Genomic DNA, 23,776 nt, shown 5'->3' on the forward strand with positions numbered 1-23,776 from the left:
TTTCGAATGCATTTTTCACTCGGCGGAAACTGGCGTCGGGATGTTGAGGGACTACCAAGGGAAGGATCGTAACGGAGGACAAGGCGTTCTGCTTTCTCAATAGACTGAACTACCTTTACTTTGCATGCTCGATAAATTGTTGGCTGCGAGCTATTCAGAGCATGCTAGCTCATGTTCCTTTATGCGTGCCAAAGGGCACGCGCCTCAGTGTGCCATAGTGGATGATATAGAATTTACGGTCTCACAGTAGCAAGCAACATTGCGGAAGCAGCAGAAGGCTGCACCTGATGAAGGTGTAGGCGTCGCCTCGGCACGTGTTGTCGTAAGCGAACTGTGGACCAACGAAATTCTACAAACTCTTGGCTACTGCTAGCGGGCAGGTCGTTGGAAAAACTATTTTGTTCGACGTCCCGCCCACACCGACTTCCCCTCCATTCTCACCAACCCCTCCTAACATACCATACACACATCCTCACCATGAGCGACGAAGTTTATGAGGGTGCCATTGGCATCGATCTTGGTGCGCATGTCCGCAAGGCTTTTGCCCGCAGCAAATTTTGCTAACGCACACCGCCAGGCACGACCTACTCTTGCGTCGCCAACTACGAGGGCACCAATGTCGAGATCAGTACGTTTCCGCGAACGCGCCACCGAAGAGAACGGGTTGTCTAACATCCGCGCAGTTGCCAACGAGCAGGGTAGCTTCACCACCCCCTCATTCGTCTCTTTCACCAGTGAGGAGCGTTTGATTGGTGAGGCAGCCAAGAACCAGGCTGCTATGAACCCGGAGAACACTGTCTTTGATGTCAAGTACGATTTCGACTGCTCGAACATTCTGGACCATACGATTCTGACTTTTTCGTAGGCGATTGATCGGTCGCCGATTCGAGGACGAGACCGTCAAGAAGGACATCCAGTCATGGCCGTTCAAGATCATTGATGCCAACGGCAGCCCCCGCGTCCAGGTCCAGTACCTCGGAGAGACCAAGGACTTCTCCCCTCAGGAGATCTCTGCCATGGTTCTCGTGAAGGTATTATCAGTCTTAATGTATCTTTTGAAAATCCGCTTATACCCCGCAGATGAAGGAGATTGCTGAGACCAAGCTCGGTAAGAAGGTCGAGAAGGCGGTCATCACTGTCCCCGCCTACTTCAACGACAACCAGCGTCAGGCTACCAAGGACGCCGGTGCCATTGCTGGCCTTAACGTCCTCCGTATCATCAACGAGCCTACCGCTGCCGCTATCGCCTACGGTCTCGGTTCCGGAAAGTCGGAGAAGGAGAGGAATGTCCTCATCTACGACTTGGGTGGTGGTACCTTCGATGTGTCTCTCCTGCACATCCAGGGCGGTGTCTTCACCGTCAAGGCCACCGCTGGAGACACCCACTTGGGTGGCCAGGATTTCGATACCAATCTCCTTGACCACTTCAAGAAGGAATTCCAGAAGAAGACTAAGAAGGAGTGAGTGAACCCCAATTTTCCATATCCCAGGTCACCAGTCTCGATGCAGTGTTGCCTCAGGCTACACAATACAGCGACAGACGAATCTCATGACCTGCTGCATCCATAACAGTAGCACGTGCTAACTCGTCTCAGTATCTCTGGAGATGCCCGTGCCCTTCGTCGTCTCCGAACAGCTTGCGAGCGTGCCAAGCGTACCCTTTCCAACGCCACCCAGACCACCGTTGAGATTGACTCGCTCTTCGATGGCGAGGACTTCAACGCCAACATCACCCGTGCTCGTTTCGAGGACTTGAACCAGAAGGCTTTCGCCGGCACTCTCCAGCCTGTTGAGCAGGTGTTGAAGGACTCTACCATCCCCAAGGACAAGGTCGACGAGATCGTGCTTGTTGGTGGATCTACCCGTATCCCCAAGATCCAGAAGCTCCTCAGCGACTTCTTCAACGGAAAGAAGCTCGAGAAGAGCATCAACCCCGACGAGGCTGTCGCCTACGGTGCCGCCGTTCAGGCCGGTATTCTCTCCGGAAAGGCTACGTCTGCTGACACCGCTGACCTCCTCCTCCTCGACGTTGTCCCGCTTTCTCTCGGAGTTGCTATGGAGGGCAACATTTTCGCTCCCGTCGTTCCCCGTGGCCAGACTGTCCCCACCATCAAGAAGCGAACTTTCACCACCGTTGCTGATAACCAGGTATGACCCATTCTCACCCTAACCATCTTTACTTGCATATGCTAATGCTTCCTAGCAAACTGTTCAGTTCCCCGTGTTCCAGGGTGAGCGTGTTAACTGCGAGGACAACACCTCCCTTGGTGAGTTCACTCTTGCACCTATCCCTCCTATGAGGGCTGGTGATGCCGTCCTTGAAGTCGTCTTCGAGGTCGACGTCAACGGTATCCTTAAGGTCACTGCCACCGAGAAGACCTCCGGTCGCAGCGCCAACATCACCATCTCCAACGCTGTCGGCAAGCTCTCATCCACCGAGATTGAGACTATGATCAACGACGCCCAGAAGTTCAAGACCAGCGACGAGGCCTTCAGCAAGAAGTTCGAGTCCAGGCAACAGCTTGAGTCCTACATCTCCCGCGTTGAGGAGATGGTCTCCGACCCCACCACTTCCATCAGGCTCAAGCGCGGCCAGAAGGAGAAGATCGAGTCTGCTCTCAGCGACGCCATGGCCCAGCTCGAGATTGAGGATGCCCCCGCCGAGGACCTGAAGAAGAAGGAGCTTGCCCTCAAGCGCGTCGTCACCAAGGCTTTCTCCACCCGGTAAACGTCTCAAATAGCAGTGAGAGTTTCGGAAGAGTGACCGCAGGCGCAACTTATCAGATTGCGACTGTTGCGGCTACGGGCTCGTGCGGAATCCTCCGTGCAGCATCTTGATAGATTCGGTTTTATTCCCGCCTGGCGCTTTCCTCATGTTTTCCCTACGGTATCTTCGGCATTTGGGGATGGAAAAGTATTGCGAGCATGATCTGACGACTGCAATTGACTGGATATGACGGCCGCTGCGTCTCCTTATGTCTTGCAAAATGACCAAGGTTATGGAGTTCTTTGTATTGAACTGAGGTGGTGGTGGATATGTCAATGTCAATGTCAGGTAGATAGATGTTAGGTGAAACGGAGAACTGTTCAATTACTTTTACGTTTGGCTTTGGGTGCTCATGCTCGTCGCATTCCCGCCTCCGGGCTTGTCACAACAGTCTCAGACAGGGGCCTCGCATTCATCCCTTCTCTCATACTGATATAGGTCGCAAGGCGCTGCCCTCTCGTTATGGCATCGCGCAATGAACATGATACATAGCCCCTTTTCCACTCCGTCCTTCAGAAGATCAGAAAATGCCTCACGTATTATTCGTCGCCCTTTCGCAATGCCGCGCACCACCACCAGTGCATTCAGCCGTGCGTTCCGACACCACGACTCCATGTTCACGTGCGCCAAATTATGGCGTTAGCCAATACACGAACACACATCATGGGATGGTTTCGTCTATAAAAGCCAGCTCTCCGGACCTCCACTCTTTCTTTCTTCACACCACTGCCTTGTCTTGTGCACTAAAAAAGAAACTGGGTCCACCCATGGGTCTCTTCTTGGAGCTTCAAAAAGCATAGCTGCTATCTTCATGCTGTGTCTTTCCCTGCTTGTCCGGTCTCCACAGCAGAGGGCTCAAAAAGGATCCGGACCAGCGCAACATGGTGTTCTGTGCTGTGCAGCCGCGAAAATAAAACCTGCCACCCACCTTACTATGGACCTTTTCTGCCGGGTTCGAAAGCCCTCATGGTAGCGGTCATGGCGTCCCGCCTCTGGATCTCCTGCGTTTGGGAGAAAGGGAATCTGAACACTTTGAGCCAGAATACATGCCGTTCTGCTGCCGTGAGGCCGTTACCGCGAGAAAAAGACGAAGACAATAACAATGTGCGTTCTTTCTCGTCGTTTCCAGGACACTCGATTTCAAAAATCTTCTTCTTTGGTGCCATGTCTGGAGGAAGGCTTTAAAAATAGCCAACCCAAGATCTCATGTTTTCCGGTGCTTGTGTCCTCCAAAACCATACGGCGGAAATACTATGGACTTCCGGGGAATCGAAAAGCGCATACAAGTGTCCTAGTCTCTGGGACGAGAACCGCATATCGAGCGAGACAATGTCTTGTGTGCTCTCGAGTTTTTCAGGTGTATGGACGAATGTTTCTGGATCCAAACGTCTATACGAGATGGACCATGTCTTTTCCTGCGGCGATAAATGGAATTCTACTTTGACCATGTCCCTTCCGCGCTTTTTTCTTCGACAGAGCACGTCAAGCAACGAGCCTTCTGCAGATGTTCAAAAGACAAGCGCAGACGAATCATGTGTCCGGCCGGTCAAATCTTGAAGTCGCTTGCTGCACGCCTCCGCCAGCTTCTCTTGTCCCTCCACATATACTACCAAGGAGATGTTCTACTGTCAAATGTCGGCCTTTATCACTCATGTTTCTTCTTGACCGAAGACATTACGAAGTAAAACCATGGCCTTTCCGGCTCCCTCTTTCCGTAACTATCTCAAAGTGTGAACTGGGAAACTCTGAGATCTGAAGGAAGCCAAGTATTGTCCATCACGGTACATGTGCCTTGTCGGCCGAAGCAATTGATATGCAACCCGATGGCTTCTCTGTCTCTCCTTTTCACATCAATCTCGGTATGAGAACTGAGCAACACTAAGCTACAAAAGAAGTACCGTCTGGGAGTATGGGTCTGCCGTGTCAAAAACAGTTCCAAGAACACACCATGAGATCTGGCCCTTTCTTCTCAAGATGCAAGAAGGCTAAGAACATGGCCTGTGTTGCTCGTCTCGAAGATGAACGTCTCTCAACGCATGCCGGGGGAGGGGTCTAAAAATAGTCTCAGGAAGTTGTGATGTGTCTCCTCCTGGCCTTCTTTCCAGAGTCTCGCTTCACTTTACGCAACGAGATTCGTGTTATTGCCATGAAATCATCCTCCTCGCGATCAAAAACATATCTTTGAGAGGCCATGTCCTGCTGCTCTCTCTCTCTCTGAACCGCATTCTCACTTGCGAGTGCAAGCATCTTGAAACGCAACCCCTTAAGAACACGCACGGATGTCCAAGGACTACAGCATAAATGCGATGACTTGTCTGAACGCCAATCCTTCCATCTTTACATCTTCTGCAAAACCTCCAGTTTCAAATTACTGACACAATGTCTGATGACCCGTGGACCAGGACGCGGAGTAGAGGAATGTAATATCCTCTCTGTTCTGGTTTTTAAAAGAAAATCAACTCCTTGAATGTGCTTGTGGGAGAGAGACAACTCAAAAAGAAAATAGTTCTTGAGATGTGCTGCGAGAATCAAAGAGTGTATATGACCATCAAATGGCTCTGGGCCGCCGTTCGTCTCTCAACTTAATGCAGCGATGTTTCAAGACGCTTCTATCGTGGTCTCGAAGGTCAAGACGTCGTGTACGATGCTGGAAGTCACTCAAATAGGCTTCCAAGCAGGCCATGTTGTTCTTAGTTCCTCGTCAAACTAAAGCCGTGCCCAAGAAATGCACACGTCCACCTCTTCCTCCGCTCTCAAGACAACACCGGTAAACGGCCATGTCTGCATCTCGCGGCTGCTTATCTAAAAAATTTAAGAAGTTGGGGAAGTTATACATGTGTCTCTCGGATCCGTTCCCCGCGACAATGAGGACGGAAGATCACTGAAAGAATTGGAAGACCTATCCATGTGCTGCCCTCCTTTGCTGCATTCAAACCGCGTCTGCTCAACCCCATGACTGCAGCCCGCTCGTGTTCCAACCGAACACTAAAAAATCTTTACTCCTGGGTCATGTCGCGCCCAGCATCTTTCTCTCCACCGCATTCTCCCTCTTCCGTGAGCAGTTCGTCTTTAGGGATCGCACACTCTGGCGTTTAGTTGTATGTCCTTCGGTCATCCTGCTCTCCTAAAATAAGCGCCAAAAGCTAGGATGAACAAGGGACTGGACTCTGTTCAAAAGCCGTTCCATCTGCTTTCATGTGCGCAACCTGTGGCTGCTCCTCTTGGATGTTAAAAGATGTGGCAACCACAAGACATGTCGCTCCGGGGTCTCTACTTGTAAACACGGCCATTCGAGCTTTCTTTGCATCTTGTCTAAGATTTGTGCTGTTCCGTACTATGATCTTCGGTTGTCGTCCGCTTCTAAAGACATCACCTATGGCATCATGTCCTGCGGCGCTGGACTTTTGCTGGGAGACACAAAAGGCATGCGAGTCCAATAAATGTCTGCATCCGCGGTTGATCTTCCCCAGTCACCAAAGCACACTTACGATCGAACAGATATCGCTTTGGGTGCCCGGATGTCAAAACACGCAGCTCTCATCGCCTATGAATTCTTGTTCCAAAAGATTAGTCATTCTCGCTATGTTCTTCGGTGCTTCCTCGCTTTCAGATAACTTGAGAATCTTGGCCATGTTTGCGCGGCGCTGGAGCCTGACAAAGCGTACTGGAGATGTCGCGACCTTAGAGCAATGGCGTTTCCAGGTCTTGTTCGTAGACACTGCAACACCTGTCGTTGCTCTTGCCGTTATCCGCCATCAAAACAGAAAAGCTCTTGGCCACATGTTTGCGGAGTGCTGGAACCTTTCTACAAATGTATAAAGGGATACCATGCCAATCTATGTGTCGCAGAGCGACCATACCCTTCGGTACAATTCCATTCCGATCGTGGTTTTCGGCCTGAAAGATTGAAAGTGAATGTCCTTGTGTTTCGATCGTTGCTACTTTCCAACATGGACAAAAATGGACGACAGTGCCTCCAGGACTAGTGGATTTTAAGTTGTACGTGGCGCACCAAATACCTTTCAGGTCGCTTGATCACGGGAGGCAGTGTCGTCGTACATAAGGTCCTTCATCCTCCTCCCTGTCTCAAGACCCCTTCTGAGCCTGCCACTTCTGCCTCTCCTCATCCGACCACGCAACATCAATCCTCTCCGGCACATCCCCCTTTAACCCAGTCTCCCCCTTCGCCTGGCCCTTCAACAACACCTTCACCAATCCAGCAGGATTCTTATCCAACATGCCAACTCCCCGCCCCGTCTTCTTGTCCATGATCCACCGCTCGGCGCCAATAGAGATGTCGTAATCCTCTCGTACTGGATTGCCCATCACATTGCATATGAAGCTCGGAACGTAGAGCACATCCCGGAGTACAACTTTGGAGTTCTTTGGACCCACATTCCTCTTTGCAGCGTTGCCGATGACTCTGCGGACCTCGATCTCAACTGAGCCTATGCCTTCAACAAGGAATGTGGCGCTGCTGTGCGTGCTGCTGATTTGAGAGGTGAAGGGTGTGAAGGTTGTGAACCAGTCGCGGTTGGTCGCAACATGGATGTTGGAGTCGAATGACCAGATCCAGTCGATGTTGTAATCTGGACCGGTGGGGGGCATTGTGCGTCGGATGCAGAATTGTGACTTTGGACGAGTAGGGAATGGAGACAGTCATGGTTGTCTCCACGTCAGGTTGATCAAGATTAGCGAGCTAACTTTGCTCAGATGGGTTTAGCGTGGATGAGTTCGTGAGCACTTAAAGCGCTCCCTCACGATTTCCCTCTTCTAGTCCGCATCTTCTCTTCGAGACACGCTTGAAAAAGGGGCGAGTTCGAGCATGTGCTATCAGATCTTTTCTCCCTAGACCAGATCGATTTCGATTTTCGCCTCAGATCGTGGACCAAATACATCATGAGCTCTTGCTGTGGTCCGCTTCCAAAGCAATGAACCTGGATTGGATATGTATTTGAAGAGACAAAAAACATGGGCCATGCCGTCTTTGGTCTTGGTTTACAAAACACAACTATCTGCTCTCAGTGACACTACAATCCATGTCATCGGAACGTTGCCTGCGTCGGTACAAAAAGCAACCGCGGGAGCCTCACTCTCCAAAAGCTCCCATTGATAACTTATATGCACTCAGCTTCCCGAGAAGTACAGCTGTGACCAAGAAAAAGCTCGTCTGATTATGACGTGCCTTTTATTGTGTCTAGGTCCGAAACGCAGTGAAGTAAAATGCATGGGAGCGGCTACCAAAAACTCCATAAGAAGACACTCCATGTCTCCCGCGTCTCTCTGCCGCTTAATGAAAAGATGATACTCGTCAAATCCAATTGCAAAGCTCCTCTCACCTCTCATGCACTTCTCAAAATCGACCGCAGCACTCTATATGGGCCGTGGGCTTTAAATGAGTACAGATACTATTCTATGTGAACTCTCCTTCTTCCTCACACCTCCTCACCCCGACAACTAAGTCTGAAACATTCATCAAACTCATATCATGCCTGTTAGCCTGAGAATTACAAGTCGTCAAACTTTATGTGGACCTTGTCTCTATGCCGAGTGCAAAACCTGATAGCAAAAGAAGACAGAACTCACTCCTGCGGATGCCGATCATGGCACTCCCTCGATTTCAGAAATGAAAGGCCATCCGATGCATGTATGATCGCTTTTAGAACCATGAAGGTGTTGAGCCACGTCCTTCTTGCGCCCCTCGAGCTTCCACACACGTGCACGAGGTCCGACTATGTGCTGCGTCATCCTCTAACAGGAGGAAGACAATCATGTGGACTTTCTTTTTTCCGCCCTTTCAATTTTAAAGATAACCCGAGCCTATACCGGTATATCTTGGCGTTCAGAAAGGTATAAGGACCATCCACATATACGCCTTCTTCGTCTCTCACTCTGTCCACACAAGTCCAAAAACGCTCACGAAGCTGTCCGATGTCCACCAGCGTTCAGAAATAATAGCTACAAGCTGTATATGGATCTCGTCTCCGCTTAGTAGAACAGAGGAGCCCAGCGACGAACAAAAGCCAAACAGTGCCAATCGATGTGGATCTGCTCCTATCCGCGCCTACTTTGGTCAAAAAAGACGTTACTAAATTACTTACATGTGCGGCCGTTTCGGAGTTCGCCGGCATCAGAATACCTGTAGGCAGTATCTCCACGCTTCGAATCAAGTCTGAAAAGCACAACAAGGGCCAGTATATGTCGTGCTTTCCGACCCGTGGAAGAGTCCAAGGCAACTCAATAGCGGTAGAAGTCATGGCGGCTGTACTTCTTCGTATTGACAAAAAAAGTCTTAAACTCACATTATGCCCGGTACCTTTCACAACCTCTACCTTCTCAGTGTGATGTGCACTACCCTCCTGAAAGAAGACTCAGTGAAGAAAATGACTTGTCCAGCAGTACTCAAATCATAACCCACCCACTCTATGTGTTCTGCGCCGTCGTGGCCCGCCACGGACAATCACAATAAAAGTCCCCTTAACAGCAATAATGCGAGATCTGCTCTTCTCATCATCCATCTCTTCGAAAGATACTGCGGCTGGTCATATGCGTTGCGGCTTTCAAGACAAGTTTATCAGGATGCATGAGGTTCCTGCCTCCCCTTCAACAACACAACGTCAAGGTGGCCATGTCTGGCACCGCTCTTTCTCATCCATATTCAGGAGCAAAAGTATTCCTCAGCCAGCTTGATGTCGGACCGCTTCCAAAGAGATCACAGACGAGGCCATGTGGACCCTGGCCTCCTTCGTGACAAGTGCGCTTGTTGGATGTTCTATACTCGCAAATCCTTGTGCGGCCACCATATGTGGATCGTGGTCCTCGGCGTTAAAAAGGAATTACGCTAAAACGAGAGTTACCATGACGATGTGAGCTCTGCTCTTCTCTCCGTCGCTCAAGTCTAAGGATCCGTCAACAGATCTCATGCGACTGAAATATGAACATTAGGAAATCATGTTGACAGCACCCCCTTCGCCTCACAAAAGACGTTGGACAGTAGATATATCCGGTACCTTTGAAAGCACCGAAACCCGCAGCGATGTGGATTTTGCCTCTTGGACCTCGCCTTCCTGCTTTGTCACGGAGGATTACAAACGAGCGCCTGCGAGACCTATGTGGAGCGTTGTTCTCCTCCGCGACAGATTGAGCTCAAGACCGGGGGATCCCGTGTCATGGGACCAAAAAGCGAAAATGATGGTGGACCATGTGGGCTGCGCCTTCCTTCCCTCAATCAAAAAGCTGGATGAAGACTCTGAATGTCCGGCACCTTCCAAACCTCACACTGTTGTTTAGTTACTATGTGTATCCTGCTATTCTCCTATTCCGATGTGACCAAAAAGCGTAGGCACGGGTACACCATGTGCGCCGGACCTTTCTTCGGGAAAACAAAACTATCATCGATACACTGCATGTCCGGCGCTTCTTAAACTATGGCTAAAATGGACTAATGTTGTCTGAGCCTCTCCTCTCGAAGCAGAAATGCTACAACAAAACGGAAGTCAAACGTCGATATGTGGCTCCCGCCCTCCTCTTCCAAAACGGGAATATACAGGACTCATGTCCAGCACCTCCAAAACCCATCCGCATACAACCTATGTCTCTTCTTCGGACGAACGAAAAACGTTTCGACGGCGTCCAAATGTGCGGCGCCTCTAAATGACCGACGCTTGTCAGCATGTGTGGATCGTGCCTCTCTTCCGCACCAAAAAAGAGCTAGAAGGAATCTTATGTCTGGCAGCTTCCAAAGTCGTACAACGTACTCTCCATGTGGACGGTGTCTTCTTGCGCCGAACGAAAAGCAATCCATCCCTTGGCATGCCGCTGAGATCCCTCCGTGCTGAAAGCGAAGCCTAAACCTCATAGCCAGATGCTCATGCCGCGGAATTGTGGAGCTTTTGACAACAAGGGAAAGCACGGTGTGACTGGAGCTGACGAACATCATCATCATCGTAAAGTAGTGAATAACGCATCGAAGGCCCAAGATCTAAGCATATTTACCGCGTTAACCCCTCTGAGATCTGGTTTGATTCTCAAGTAATTAGTCGTCACTATTCACTCCCGTGCACAAGATTGAAATGCTACTTGTGTTCTTGGTTAAAAGTAATACACAACTCTCGAACCTAAAGACCTAGCCGCCACTTCCCCATTCCTCTTGCTAGATTTTATCTAACAACATCATAACATGTTCCCCTTGGACCCATCTGATGCGCTAGATAAACCATCCACCACCAGAAGCCCGCACGCGCTGCACTTCTAACCCTCAAGCTTCAGCTTCTCAAACTGCTCAAGCGTCTTCTGCCAATTCGCGCCATCCACCTCTGCAGCCTTCAACTTCTCCCTCTCCGCCTCCTTAACCACGTCGTTCGCCTTCTCCTCCCAATTGTCCACGCCCATGATCTTCTTCTGCCGCTCGACGGTCTCGTTCGCCTTCTTGAGGCGGTCCTGCGCCTTGGTGATCTCCTTGTCGATCTCTATGCGGCCCTTGACGTCAAGGTAGACGGTTGCTGATGAACCGACAGTGTATACGGCGCAGCCGGTAGGTGCGGCGTCGGAGGGAGAAAGGATGGAAATCTGGGAGACGGTCTTGCCAGTGAGGGAACGGAGGGATGGGAGGGATGTCGGTAAAGCAAGGACGTCGTGAGTGGCAGAGTCAAGCGGCTGTACGAAGGTTGAGCCCTCAGTCTTAATGCCGTACTCGCTGGTGAGGGAGCGGAGTCCTCCCGAGCATCCCACAAGGAGCTCGTACTCGCGGTCTGCAGCTTCATCCTCAAACTCCGGCACAAATTCGGGGTATGAGGCGATAGTGATGGAAGGCGTCTTGTCTCCTTCTCTCCGGGGTAGACGCTGCCATAATTCTTCAGTGAGGAAAGGCATGTACGGGTGAATCAACAGCAGACCGCCCTCAATAGCCGTGTACAAGGTCTGCTTCGCACTCTCCTTCTCTTCTTCACTTCCCTCATCAAAGATCGCTTTTGAGTTCTCGATGTAGGTATCGCAAAGATGCTGGTAGAAGTACTTGTAGGCAACCTGTGTGGAGAGCGAAAATTCACGCTTCTCGAGATGCTCATTGATCTTCTTCGCGCTGGTCGTGAGTTTGTGAAGTATCCACCTCTCAGGTAGTGACTCCTTGCCACCCTTGACGACCTTGGAACGGGGTTTGAAGTCCGGAAGTCTACCGAGAACGTATTTCGTAGCTTGATATCTTTGCACTATCGTTAGCAAATTTTCCAATGTAGATTTTGACAGCTTGTACATACATCTTGTTGCAGAAGCGTCTATATCCGTGGATGGTGTTGACATCGAAAGCGATGTCGCCACCGCCAGTCGTGTAGCCGATGAGTGACATTCGAAGGGCGTCAGCGCCGCATTCGGGAATGCCCTGCGGGAAAGCGGTTTTTTGATACTTTTCGGCCGTCTTGAGCTCCTTGGGGTCTAGGTTACCCATACGAAGTTTATCGTTCAATTCTTGAAGGGAGATGCCGTGCCTTGAAGCGAAGTCAGCATGAGTCAGGAAGGTGGAAATGGGCATTTCGTAGGTATGCCTGTGGCATAGCCATCTCGTAATAGGAATACTCACATTATATCAATCGGATCGACTACGTTGCCAAGCGACTTGCTCTGTAGTTCTGAGTCAGCTAGTGTACGGTCGTTGGATGACGAAGTGCTGTTCAAGACGATGAGGTACGCCATCATATAGATTCGATGCATGGAAGCCTTGATGGACGTAACAGATGTGATTAAGGGTGAACTCCTACTTACCATTTTTCTGCCTTCACTGTCACGAATGAGCGAATGACAGTAAACCTCATTGAAAGGGATTTTGCCGGTGAGATGGAGAGAGACTGGCAGGGTGTTAGTCTTACAAAAGAAAAGAAAGTCAGGGGCAAGGTGAAGGGAGCCAGAAGCTTACACATAATCATCCTTGCGACCCAAAAGAATAGGATATCCCATCCAGTCTCCAAGAGCGATGTGGGGAACAGATTTCGCATATCCAGGGTATCGTTCGGCCATCCAAGGGTGCTGAAGGGCCAAAGCCCAGAAGAAAACCATGTGTCCAGCACATCTTCGTCGCGCTCGAGAGTAAATTTCTGACCAGCGAACTTCTTCTCAGCTTTTTGTCGGGCCTCCTCCTCGGTGCGCCCAGTCACCCACAGGTCGTTGTCAGTTGAGTCACCACCTTTGCCTTCTAGACGGACGAAGTAAGCTGGAATCTGATGACCCCACCAGAGCTGTCTCGACAGGCACCAGTCGTTGATGTTATTCAGCCAGTGCTTGTAGATCTTCTCTGAGTTTGCGGGTCGGATCTTGATGTCACCCCGCTCCACAGCCTCCACAGCCGGCTTAGCCAGACCCTCCATCTTCATCCACCATTGAGGCTTCATCAGCGGCTCGATGACGTCCTTTGACTTGGAGCAGAGCGGAACCTTCATGGGGTTGTCCTCCTTCTTCACAAACAGACCCAGTTTTGTAAGCTCTTCAATGACGGAATATCGCACATCGAAACGCTTCTGACCCGCGAATTGACCCGCGTTTTGGTTCATCAGTCCATCGTCCGTCAGGATGTTGATAAACTCGAGCTTGTGATCAGTACCCATCTTGAAATCATTCGGATCGTGGGCGGGTGTGATCTTGACAGCTCCAGTACCAAAGTCCTTGTCTACGTAGTCGTCCGCAAAAATGGGCAAGAGACGGTCAACGAAAGGATGCTTGGCATGCTTGCCAACAAGGTGCTTGTAACGCTCGTCTTTGGGGTTCACAGCAATACCAGAGTCGCCAAGCATCGTCTCCGGACGTGTCGTAGCAACCTCGATGAACTCGTCGGTTCCCTCGATGGGGTATTTGAAGTGAGTCAAGACACCGAACTCGACTTTTCTCTCATAACCAGGCACATCCAGCAGTGTCCGTCCGTTCAACTCCTTATTATCTACTTCGAGATTGGACAAAGCAGTGTTGAGACGGGTACACCAATTGACCAAACGACCGGAACGATAGATGAGACCCTCCTCATGGAGGCGAACAAAGGTCTCCGTTACCGCAGCGGACAAGTTCTTGTCCATAGTAAAAGCTTCTCTCGTCCAGTCCATTGAACCGCCCATTCGCTTCAGGACACCCGTTATTGACTGGTGATACTCCTCCTTCCACTCGTGAGTGCGCTCGAGGAAAGCGGGTCGTCCGAGATCGTGCCTCGTCTTCTTCTCTCGCCGCCATAGCATGTTCTCGACGACGCTCTGTGTGGAGATACCGGCATGGTCGCAACCGGGAATGTACGCCGTGGTGTAGCCGCGCATACGGTGCCATCGGATGAGTAGGTCTTGGAGCGAAGTCGCGAGGGCGTGTCCACAATGGAGCTTGCCGGTGACGTTCGGAGGAGGAATTGGAATGACAAAAGTGCCCTTGGAATTGACCTTTGCGTCTGCAACACGTTAGCACATCTACACCTCGCACACAAACGTTCAGCTTACCCTTGTAGCCCGGCGTAGTATATTCTGGCTTGAAGAAGCCCTCCTTCTCCCACCAGTCATACCACGCGCTCTCGACGACTTTGGGGACATAGGCCGTCCGGTGAGGATCTTCGAGGCTGCCGAGGATCTTCTTCTCGCCGGCGGGTGTCTGCTCAACGTATTCTGGAAGTTCCGCCTTGGCCTCCTTCTTCTTCTTTTCCTTGGGCGCAGCGCCTCCTCCAGCACCCTTGCTCGCAGCCTGTGCTTTCTTTGCCTGGAACTTAGCATCCTTCTCCGCCTTCTTTCTTTCTTTCTCCAATTCCTTGGCTGTCTTCACTTTGCCCTCAGCATTTTTCTCGCCGCCTTCACTGGGCGCCGCCTGGCCTGGCGCCGATTGGCCTGTTCCTTCCGCATTGGCGTGGGCGAGTATGGCGTTTTTGCTGTCTTCACCCAAAGGCGGAGGGGCGGTCGTGTTGGGTGTGGTCTTCTCTCCAGTTACATTGTGGGACGACGCATTGAGCGCCATGGTGGGGGTAGTGTAATGCCTGCTCTGTGGAGCAAACGGTGTTCGAAAAGGAGTGTGCAGTCGCTGCAATGGATGCAAACGAGCTCTAAGCGTGCGCGACGAGGTAGAAAAGCGTGGAGCGGTCCCTCTGAGAAGGTGTCGGTTTCCAGGACAGCGCGTGGTGGGGAGGAGACCAGCGCGGGGCATCACAGATATGCAGCTCGAAAAGTGTGTGAGTCGGACCTGCAGGAGCGCTCCACTCCGACTCACTCGCAGACCAACGAATCAGAACGGGCTTACATTGTGCGCACGTGACTCATACCCCGCAACGCCAAATCTGGCAGGTACGGATCATGCACTGTGACTGCTCGCGTGCCTCGACACGTTATACTTTGGATGAACAGAATACGTATAGTATAGCAAGTCTATGTACCGTGCATTGTGCAGAGTTCAACTACGACGAGATAAGAACTCTTTTCAGAAGTTACGCATCGCTAGCAGACCAGCTCCTGAACAGCCTACTCTTGTAAAGCACGTTGTAAGCTAGTTCAGATCATTGCATCTGCAAGGAGATCATTATCGGCCTCGTCGTCCTCGTGACCATCCTGTGGCTTAGATCAGGCTGAGCTATAGAAAATTTCACAATGAGTCTTCACGAAGACTCATATATGTCAAACTCTTCAGGTTGCAGTCACACGCGACTGTTCAGCCACGACCAAGGACACTAAACTCGCATTGGCTGCTTTCAATTCGAGATCTGCAGGACTGCTAAGGTACTCGACGCCTCAAAAATGCAACATAACCATGCCTTCCTTGCGACAGAATTTTCCTCCTGTTCCGTTCCGAACGCACATACATGATGCTGTGAGGTGAGAAATGTGGATTGCCCAAGTCTGATAACGTTGGAGATGGTTTGCCATGGTCACGAGTAGCCGTGCCAACTCTATCGATGGACCCCGTCTGCATAACTCGTGATATTACTAAACTACCGAGAAATGGGTATCTTTCATGAATGTGACGAGCTCGCGCTGTGATTCTGCGCAGCGGCATTCCGGACGGGCGCAAAGTAGGCGTGAGCCATTGCCTCTTTAGCGGTAAGCCGTTCCTGGAGCTGTTAGCTTGTATCCAACAATGGTCTGATCACATTGCATACCTGATGATCGTATCGCAAGAGTTTGTCAAGGAAGTCAATGGCATCGTTGCTGACGAACCGTTGGTTGTCGGCATTAATAAACGAGTGCCACGGCTTTTTCGGATACCGCGATAGGATATCGTCGTATTGTGCATCCAGCTCAATATCGTACTTGTCAAGGTAGTCGAACAAGTCTTCGGTTCCCAAGACCTTGGCGATCTTGACAAGCTGGTCAGAATTGCTGTTTCCGTGGAAAAATGGTTCGCGCCGGAAGATCATGGACGCAAACATGGCACCCAGCGACCACATGTCCAATGAATAGTCGTACTCCTGGTAGTCGACGAGCAGCTCGGGGCCTTTGAAGTATCGCGAGGCAACGCGAACGTTGTATTCAGTGCCGGCGTGGTAGAACTCAGCAAGACCCCAGTCGATCAGACGAAGCTATCAAAGTCAGTTACTATTCTCTTAAGCATATAGATGGCGTGCCCACCTTCCGCTTTTCGTGGTCGATCATAACGTTGTGCGGTTTCACATCGCGATGCATGATGCCCTTGCTGTGGCAGAAATCGAGCGCCTTGAGCAGCTCGAAGATGTAGAAGCGCACATCGTAGTCGGTGAATTTAGGGTATAGGCTGCGGAAGTCGGTGTTATTGACGTATTCGAATATCAACGAGGGAGTTTTGCTCTACAAGCATATGCCATTAGCACAAAGCCACCACGCGGGAACAGGCAAGAAGGAGTACCCAATCGCCAACCCAGTCGGAGCCGTCACTAACCTGGTTGTCGCGCACCACGTCCAGCAGCGACACAATGTTGGGCCCGCCTGAGAGGTTCTGGAGGATTTTGATTTCGCGTTTTATCTTCTTCTTCTTAACGGGTTTGAGCACTTTGATAACGCATTTCTGGTAATTGACGATGTTGATCCCCTCGAAAACCTCCGAGTACTTGCCGCGGCCGATCTTGCGCACGACCTCGTAGTTCTCGAGCACGCCCCACGAGATGTTGACGCTGTCGTAGTCCCAGTAGGCGCGGGGCATGTTGGCATTGACGTCGGCGTACACGCGGGCGACCGAGGTCGACCCGCCGCCGCTGTTGAGCGCCATATTCGACTTTCTAAATGAGTCCCCGAGCTGCTGCGGTGCTACAGCGGGGTTGCTCTCGTTCGCAGCGAGGGTTGAGGTGGTGGGTGGTGGGTGTTGCGGGGTGGTGGAGCGGAGGTGTGCGGCGAGGAAGCAAACCAAGGCAAAGCTTGCAAGCCAAAATAGGCTGAGCGCAGCTGCCTTTGGGCGAGAAACACCTGCGAGAGCTCTCGCGCTGCAGATTCGAGGGGGGGAAGTTGCGCGCGGCGGAGGCGATTTTGATGTCGGAGGGGCCGGATTAGCTCCAGCACGCGGGCCGTCGTGGTGCACAGTCGCTGCGATTGTGTGAGATCAGCGCGACACGTGACCTAAAACAAGCTTTGAAGAGCTCGGATAGGCGAGCTGGGGTGCGCCAAAACCACCAAACATTGGAGGACTCACTTGCGGCTCTTTTGCGCAACGCTGCGCCCGCTTGGTCCACTTTCACCATGTTTCACGATCTCAACGTCCCTTGGGGGAATGCGAAGGAGCTGCAGCGCGCGGTCGCGTTTCTGGATGAATGTGCGTAGCGCCTTGAGACCTTTACGTGCTGGTGCAAAGCCGTGTTTTGAAGGGAAAACTTACCAAAAGTAGTAGGATACGACGTCGTTGCTCTTACCCATTCTTACGGAGGGCGGCTGCCTGCAGACCTCGTGAGTGAATTCAACGTGTAGAAATATCCTTTTGATCAGATCACCCAGCTAACATCCACAGACGTCTCCCGTTCCAAATCCACTTCCGTTCCCAACACCATCCCGGCTGCGTATTTTGCGTCGCTGCAACATTTTTCTCACAGACGCAGCGTCAAACTTCAGGATCCCGCAGCTACAGCAGCAATATGATCTAATCGCTGCACGGCCCACTGATGAAAAGACGCTCCAGCAGGCATGTCAGAGTCTAGATGTCGACATCATCTCCCTGGATCTGAGCCAAAAGTTCGAAAAGCACTTCAAGTTTCCCATGCTTGGCACCGCCGTATCACGAGGGGTCAAGATTGAACTCTGCTATGGTCAAGCCGTACTATCCTTTGATTCGACCGCGAAGAGGAATGTCATCAGTAATGCTACGCAACTCATCCGTGTAACGAGAGGACGTGGTTTGATCATGAGCTCGGAAGCGAAGAGCGTGCTGGGACTGAGGGCGCCGAGCGATGTCATGAATCTGGCTTCGGTATGGGGACTGGGCTTGGAGAGGGGGAAAGATGCGCTCACCAAAGAGGCTCGTAGCGTCGTAGAGTTCGCCCGCCTCAAACGTCAAAGCTACAAAGGTATCGTTGATATAGTCTACGGAGGGGAGAAGCCGCCTGCGCCAGAGAAGGTCGTGGAGGACAAGCCACAGAAAGGTCAGAAGAAGGACCAGAAGCGCAAGGCACAGGACAGCGGAGAGAGTACACCAGCGCCATCCGGAGAGGAAAAGATTATATCCAAGCGGCAGATGAAGAAGACCAAGAAGGCCAAGCTGGCTGCTGAGATGCAGATCGGCACTGGATCATCGGCTTGAAGCAGGAAACGATCTGTTTCTCAGCACTATCGATGTCCCCCATGACTACTGCCAGATCAGTTTTATTCTTCTAGAACGAATTAGTACGTCTGGTCCATAATCGTGAAAATCAATCCAGGTCTTACGACCAATGTGCTGCTCATTTTGCATACAGCCTATCACCGCAAGACTATGGTTGGTCTCCCTTCAATGTTTCAATGTTCATCTTCAAAGTGCATATGATGTCGTGAATAGCTACGGGTCCCGACCTGTCAGCGATCTTCGCAAGACGTCGAGCTAAAGCATTCTGAGGTTAGTGATGTAAGACGCCACGGACGCTTATCGTTTAGCTGCGTCTCAAACGGTACCTGAGCTGAGCACCATCAGAACGGGCGTAAGACGTCTGACTCCACATGCACTACACGTATTTAGCAGGAGGCATGTCATCGTTTTTACCACTTCTCAAGTAACATTTCACGATCTTACTGGTTCCAAGGTGCTTTTGATTAGGCAGAACTGTGAATGACGAGTTGGTCAAAACATCCCCACCACAACCCCACCGCACCGCATTAATTTACATTGGCACAATGCTGTTCTTTGGAGCCTGAAAGACTACATAAACTTATATTGATCTGGGATCTTGAACACTGTACACATCCACCGAACCTCCCAAACTTGCCCTACCACCATGGCGCCCACTCTCAACCCTTCTACAGCGACATCGCTGCACGGGTACATCGACGCCGCAATCACAGACTCAAACCCCGTTCTGCCAGGAGCCATCGTCCAAATCCTCGACGCCCAGGGAACCTCTCTCTTCGAACACACCTCCCACTCCCACACCCTCAAAACCCTCTTCTCAATCCACTCCTGCAGCAAGCTCATCGGCGCAATCGCCTTCATGCAGCTCGTAGACCGCGGCCTCACTACTCTAGATGACGCGAAAGTTATCGAAAAATGGCTCCCTGAACTCGCCTCCAAGAAAGTTCTCGTCGGCTCGAAAGACACAAAAGACGGAAAGCAAGAGTATATCTTCGAAGACCGCAAACACGACATTACACCGCGGATGCTACTCAACCACACCAACGGCACAGGAAACACCTTCTTCAACACCGAGCTCAAAGACTTCCTAGGCGAAGGCGTGGCAGTCGAGCACGAGGGAAGCGAGTACTGGGCTACCCTTCTGAAGAGCCCGCTCCTCTGGCAGCCCGGCACGAAGACGAATTACGGACAGGGCTTCGATTGGCTTTCTGTCCTTATTGAACGGCTGACGCACAAGTCTTTGGAAGACGTGCTGCGCGAGAACATTTTCAACACGCTGGGCATCGGGCACTCGGGGTTCAGGGGAGAATGGGGCGGCAGCGTGGTGGCCAGCGACCCGGGCGTGGATTTCTGGCCTGCGAGTCTGAGGTTGGAAACGGGGGACTTTATGAGTATACCGGGGTTCGCGGAGAAGAAGGTAGAGAGGGAAGATGCGTGGCCTGAGGGGAAGAGGCATGTGCAGAGTGTGGGGACGGGGTTAGTGAGCAGCGTGGCGGATCTGACGAGGATTTATAGTGTTTTGCTGCCGCAGAATGAAGGGGTGGTGAGTACTCCTGGAGGGACTCCTGTACAGTGAAGGTTGGGCTAATCGTGATGTAGGAGCCTGTAACCGGTACGCGACTCCTGTCTGCCGCAAGTGCGGCAGAGTTCGCGAAGGTGTTACATCCTGAGGAGATCCGGAATGATTCCCGCAATCTCTTAACCGCCAACCAGTTCTTCCTTCCTTACGAGAATCAGGCCAAGCACGTAGATCCGGTGGGGTGTTTTGGCCTGGGAAGTGCGATACAAGGAGAGGATAGAGTACTGCAAGACGGAAGAAAAGGAAGAAGTAAGGGAACGGTGTATTGGTATGGAGCAGCCAATATTGTTCACTGGATTGACGGTGAGAAGGGTATTGTTGTGGTTGCGGCAGGTAACTTCTTCCCATTTATGGATGGAAAGTGGGTCGAATTTGTTGCGGGACTAGAAGGCTTGATATATGAGGGCCTGAAGGGATGAAGTGGGCTGCATTGCTAGCGACAATGCCCGTGTGCGGCTGTCATGAGCACGAGGAGTGATCCGTAAAAATAGTGCGGACTGGATGACAGGATTGAGAGTCACCAGGTGACGTAGGAGTAAGGGAGATGCTGCTGCTGCTGCGGAGAAAAGCACCAACGTGCAATCCAATCACCCACTTACTCAAACTATATCTTATTCTCTGATATAGGATGGGTCTAACGTCATGTTGAAGATTATTCTATCATGGGCTTACTATTGATCATAGTGTTTTTGAACCAACCTCATGTGTCGTTTTACCCGCGTCCACCGCGTCTTAAATATCATGACACTTCTCCAGAAGCCTCCTATAATCCCCCTTCGGGCCCGAATGAATGCTCAACCTCTCATTTCTTGTCATCGGCGTCCTGCGTTCCATCTGCTTAGCCCAGATACCCAGCATTCTGTCAAGCTCCTTCCAGGCGGCATCAGACCCATTGCATACGGTCGTCATCGTGAGAAGCGGGCCGAAATGGTCTCCGTAGTCTTTCTTCACAAGACAGATATAGTGTTCCCAGTGGTCGGTTTCAGCGTCAAGATCGTAGTCTGTGGCACTGCCCCAGATGATTTTGCAATTTGCTTCGATGCGTTGACCGCGAAGGGTCGCTTCGCTTGGGGTGGACATCGTTTTGAGTGGGAGAGTGTAGGTTGTATTGTTAATCTGTATGTTCGAAGTGATGTATTAAGCCGATATTGTGCAAAAGTGTATGTTCTGAGTAAGAGATTTAGAGAAAGTACTTCATACCAGGGGCTTTTAACGTTTCTTTATGAGAAGATATCAGCGTCAATCTGGTGCGGAATGCTCAATTACTTCCCCTTGCTGTTACCATGTGAAAAAGGCAACGGGGTAACCTTCAGCGTTCTAGTTTGTGTGCCTTCGTAGTTATGGCAAGTGGCCGAGAGATGACTTAATGTCCCATTCAGATCATGTTCCTGCCCTCAGTCCAGTCCAACTGGAAGGGTGCTGCTCGTGAGCAAGTAACGATTGAGCAATTCCCAAATATGAACTTGAGAATAGAAGAGAGGCTATAGCAATTTTGGGTTAGTCTTGGACCTGCTGAGAAGGTGAAGGTTGTTGGGTGGCCGTTGTTTACCGGTTGCTCCTGGCAACGCGCTTCGCTGGCGCCGATCCTGCATACGCGAACACCCAGTCTCACTCCAACCCACCACCGCCGCATCCCTACAACGAGCAGCCGCCGGATTCCACCGCGCCTTATGTATGGAAAACTAACACTACAGCTGACATTCGCTATTCCGAGTCAATTCACGCGCCTGCACAGCTCGAGGTAGTCTTGAGCTCAGTCTTCCACGCGACGCGCCGCCTCATTCACCATGGCCACGGCCTCGCCCACACCAATGGGCTCCTACGGCAGCCTCGGCCGCATGCGCTCACAATCAAACATACGGCCGCGCAGAGACTCTCCGCTCAGTGTGCTGGGCCATAGCCAGGGCTTCGCGGCGAATGCGCCCATGATGCAAAACATCGACATTGGGGATTCGTCTGATGATGAGATACCGCAACCCATGAAGCTCAGCGCCTTAACGACTGCACTGCTGGCACAGAACGAGGCCAATTCGCCCGAGAAGACACGGAAGCCCAAATTGCGCGTCTCGCGCAGCGGGTCGGGCACGCCTGTGCACGACACAGTCACACCTGCGCCGAGCCTGCGTATCAAGAGGGTACCGCTGCGGGGTGCGCCCATGAGGAGGGCACGACGGACACCGCAGAGCGAAGATGAGAAGCATCCGCCTTCTCAAGATCAGGAAAATCTGGTCCCTATGTCGGCTATAAAACCAGATACCAAGGATGCCGTCGACTCAGTCATGAAGGTCCCGGACTCGATTATGAAGACAGCCGATCATGACATTCAACCACCGATGCAGCCTCAATCGCCCATCCAAAGACAAGAAAGACCAGTGCCGCTACAGTCGATAAGCGCAAATACCCCGAGACGACCTGCACCTCCACCACCACCGAAAATGTCCGCACTTGAGACCGCGACTGCTACTGCTGGTGCTGCAACGACCAAGACTAGAGAGCGGAAGAAGAGGAGCATCGTGACAGTCCATAACAAAAATTACCAACTCATGGACCGGATAGGCAAAGGAGGCAGTTCGGTTGTCATGCGCGTCATGGCAGAAAACTACAAGCTACTTGCATTGAAGCGAGTGAAGCTCGATGATGCGGACGAAGCTGCTGTTCTTGGTTACAAGGGAGAAATCGATCTGTTGGAAAAGCTTAAAAATGTGGAAAGAGTGGTACGGTTGTATGATTGGGAGCTCGACAATGATCGACAAATTCTGCATGTGGTATGTCTAAGCCTTCCTTGCCTCACTATGGCACTGTGAATCTATATCGTAGGAGTGCGGACACTCTATTACAAAAACAATGCTAACATGTCTAGCTTCTGGAACTCGGAGAATCCGACCTTGCTCGCATCATCCGTCTGAAGCTCGACGGCGTAGACGCCCAGCTTGACCTCAGCTTCACGCGCTACTACTGGAAAGAAATGCTTTCCTGTGTCGGTGCCGTTCATGATCACGACATCGTGCATTCTGATCTCAAACCTGCCAACTTTGTTCTTGTCCAAGGCTCCCTAAAGCTCATCGACTTCGGCATTGCAAACGCCATCGAAACGGACCACACCATCAATGTGCATCGTGACTCCCACATCGGCACCCCGAACTACATGTCACCCGAAAGTCTCGAAGACAGCGCTGGCGGCGCAAGAGGCAAGCTTGCGAATGGCGAAGGACCCAAGGATATGAAGCTTGGCAAGCCGAGCGATGTGTGGAGTCTTGGGTGTATCCTGTACCAAATGGTATACGGGCAACCGCCCTTCGCACACATCGCCAACCAAATGGGCCGCGTCCTCGCCATTGTAAACCGCGAATACGCGATCAAATTTCCTGATTACGGTGTCGGCGATGTACGGATTCCTCCAGGCCTCAAGCGCACGCTCCGCCAGTGTCTGAATCGTGATCCATCCCAAAGACCAACTATCAAGCAGCTTCTCGCGGGCGAGGACTCGTTCATCTACCCCGAGGCACAAGGTCTGTGTATCCCACAGGATATGCTCGCCCAGGTCATCCAGAGAGTCGCGGACCGCTGCAGAGATCCGAATAAGCCGCCTGTCACTGAGGAGGAGATTCGGCAGTATCCGGCGAGTTTCTATGCGAAGATACGAGAGCTGTTGGAGACTCCGTGATCCAATCCATTTCTGACGACTTTCATGCTCTTCTTCCTTTCTAGCATGCCGC

General features: G+C 51.5%; 7 protein-coding genes across 7 annotated transcripts; 4 read left to right on the forward strand and 3 right to left on the reverse strand.

Moving 5' to 3' along the window:
- Window positions 1-477: 477 nt before the first annotated feature.
- SSB1 (Heat shock protein ssb1) lies at window positions 478-2,728 on the forward strand (the record flags this gene model as incomplete). The annotated part of the gene is made up of 7 exons (XM_056220174.1): window positions 478-520; window positions 578-628; window positions 684-810; window positions 866-1,031; window positions 1,081-1,460; window positions 1,596-2,148; window positions 2,204-2,728. The coding sequence occupies 7 exons, from the start codon at window positions 478-480 to the stop codon at window positions 2,726-2,728; spliced, it is 1,845 nt and encodes a 614-aa protein (XP_056065477.1).
- Window positions 2,729-6,853: 4,125 nt separating this feature from the next.
- Window positions 6,854-7,375, reverse strand: N0V89_011444 (uncharacterized protein; the record flags this gene model as incomplete). Its single annotated transcript, XM_056220175.1, has 1 exon — window positions 6,854-7,375. One exon carries the CDS (start codon window positions 7,373-7,375, stop codon window positions 6,854-6,856), a length of 522 nt encoding a protein of 173 aa, XP_056065478.1.
- Window positions 7,376-11,017: 3,642 nt separating this feature from the next.
- Window positions 11,018-14,731, reverse strand: CYT20 (Valine--tRNA ligase, mitochondrial; the record flags this gene model as incomplete). The annotated part of the gene is made up of 6 exons (XM_056220176.1): window positions 11,018-11,966; window positions 12,022-12,249; window positions 12,342-12,382; window positions 12,524-12,606; window positions 12,675-14,177; window positions 14,227-14,731. The coding sequence occupies 6 exons, from the start codon at window positions 14,729-14,731 to the stop codon at window positions 11,018-11,020; spliced, it is 3,309 nt and encodes a 1,102-aa protein (XP_056065479.1).
- A 985-nt stretch (window positions 14,732-15,716) lies between these two features.
- On the reverse strand, window positions 15,717-16,945 carry CKA2 (Casein kinase II subunit alpha'; the record flags this gene model as incomplete). The annotated part of the gene is made up of 4 exons (XM_056220177.1): window positions 15,717-15,815; window positions 15,864-16,283; window positions 16,333-16,527; window positions 16,586-16,945. The coding sequence occupies 4 exons, from the start codon at window positions 16,943-16,945 to the stop codon at window positions 15,717-15,719; spliced, it is 1,074 nt and encodes a 357-aa protein (XP_056065480.1).
- A 464-nt stretch (window positions 16,946-17,409) lies between these two features.
- RPP1 (RNA-binding RNA processing protein rpp1) lies at window positions 17,410-18,460 on the forward strand (the record flags this gene model as incomplete). Its single annotated transcript, XM_056220178.1, has 2 exons — window positions 17,410-17,463; window positions 17,675-18,460. 2 exons carry the CDS (start codon window positions 17,410-17,412, stop codon window positions 18,458-18,460), a joined length of 840 nt encoding a protein of 279 aa, XP_056065481.1.
- A 667-nt stretch (window positions 18,461-19,127) lies between these two features.
- N0V89_011448 (uncharacterized protein) lies at window positions 19,128-20,479 on the forward strand (the record flags this gene model as incomplete). The annotated part of the gene is made up of 2 exons (XM_056220179.1): window positions 19,128-20,024; window positions 20,081-20,479. 2 exons carry the CDS (start codon window positions 19,128-19,130, stop codon window positions 20,477-20,479), a joined length of 1,296 nt encoding a protein of 431 aa, XP_056065482.1.
- Window positions 20,480-21,847: 1,368 nt separating this feature from the next.
- On the forward strand, window positions 21,848-23,724 carry N0V89_011449 (uncharacterized protein; the record flags this gene model as incomplete). Its single annotated transcript, XM_056220180.1, has 2 exons — window positions 21,848-22,825; window positions 22,921-23,724. 2 exons carry the CDS (start codon window positions 21,848-21,850, stop codon window positions 23,722-23,724), a joined length of 1,782 nt encoding a protein of 593 aa, XP_056065483.1.
- Between the last annotated feature and the right edge of the window lie 52 nt (window positions 23,725-23,776).

This window comes from Didymosphaeria variabile (assembly GCF_027946475.1).
Source record: "Didymosphaeria variabile strain IMI 356815 chromosome Unknown scaffold_9, whole genome shotgun sequence".
NCBI lineage: Eukaryota > Fungi > Ascomycota > Dothideomycetes > Pleosporales > Didymosphaeriaceae > Didymosphaeria > Didymosphaeria variabile.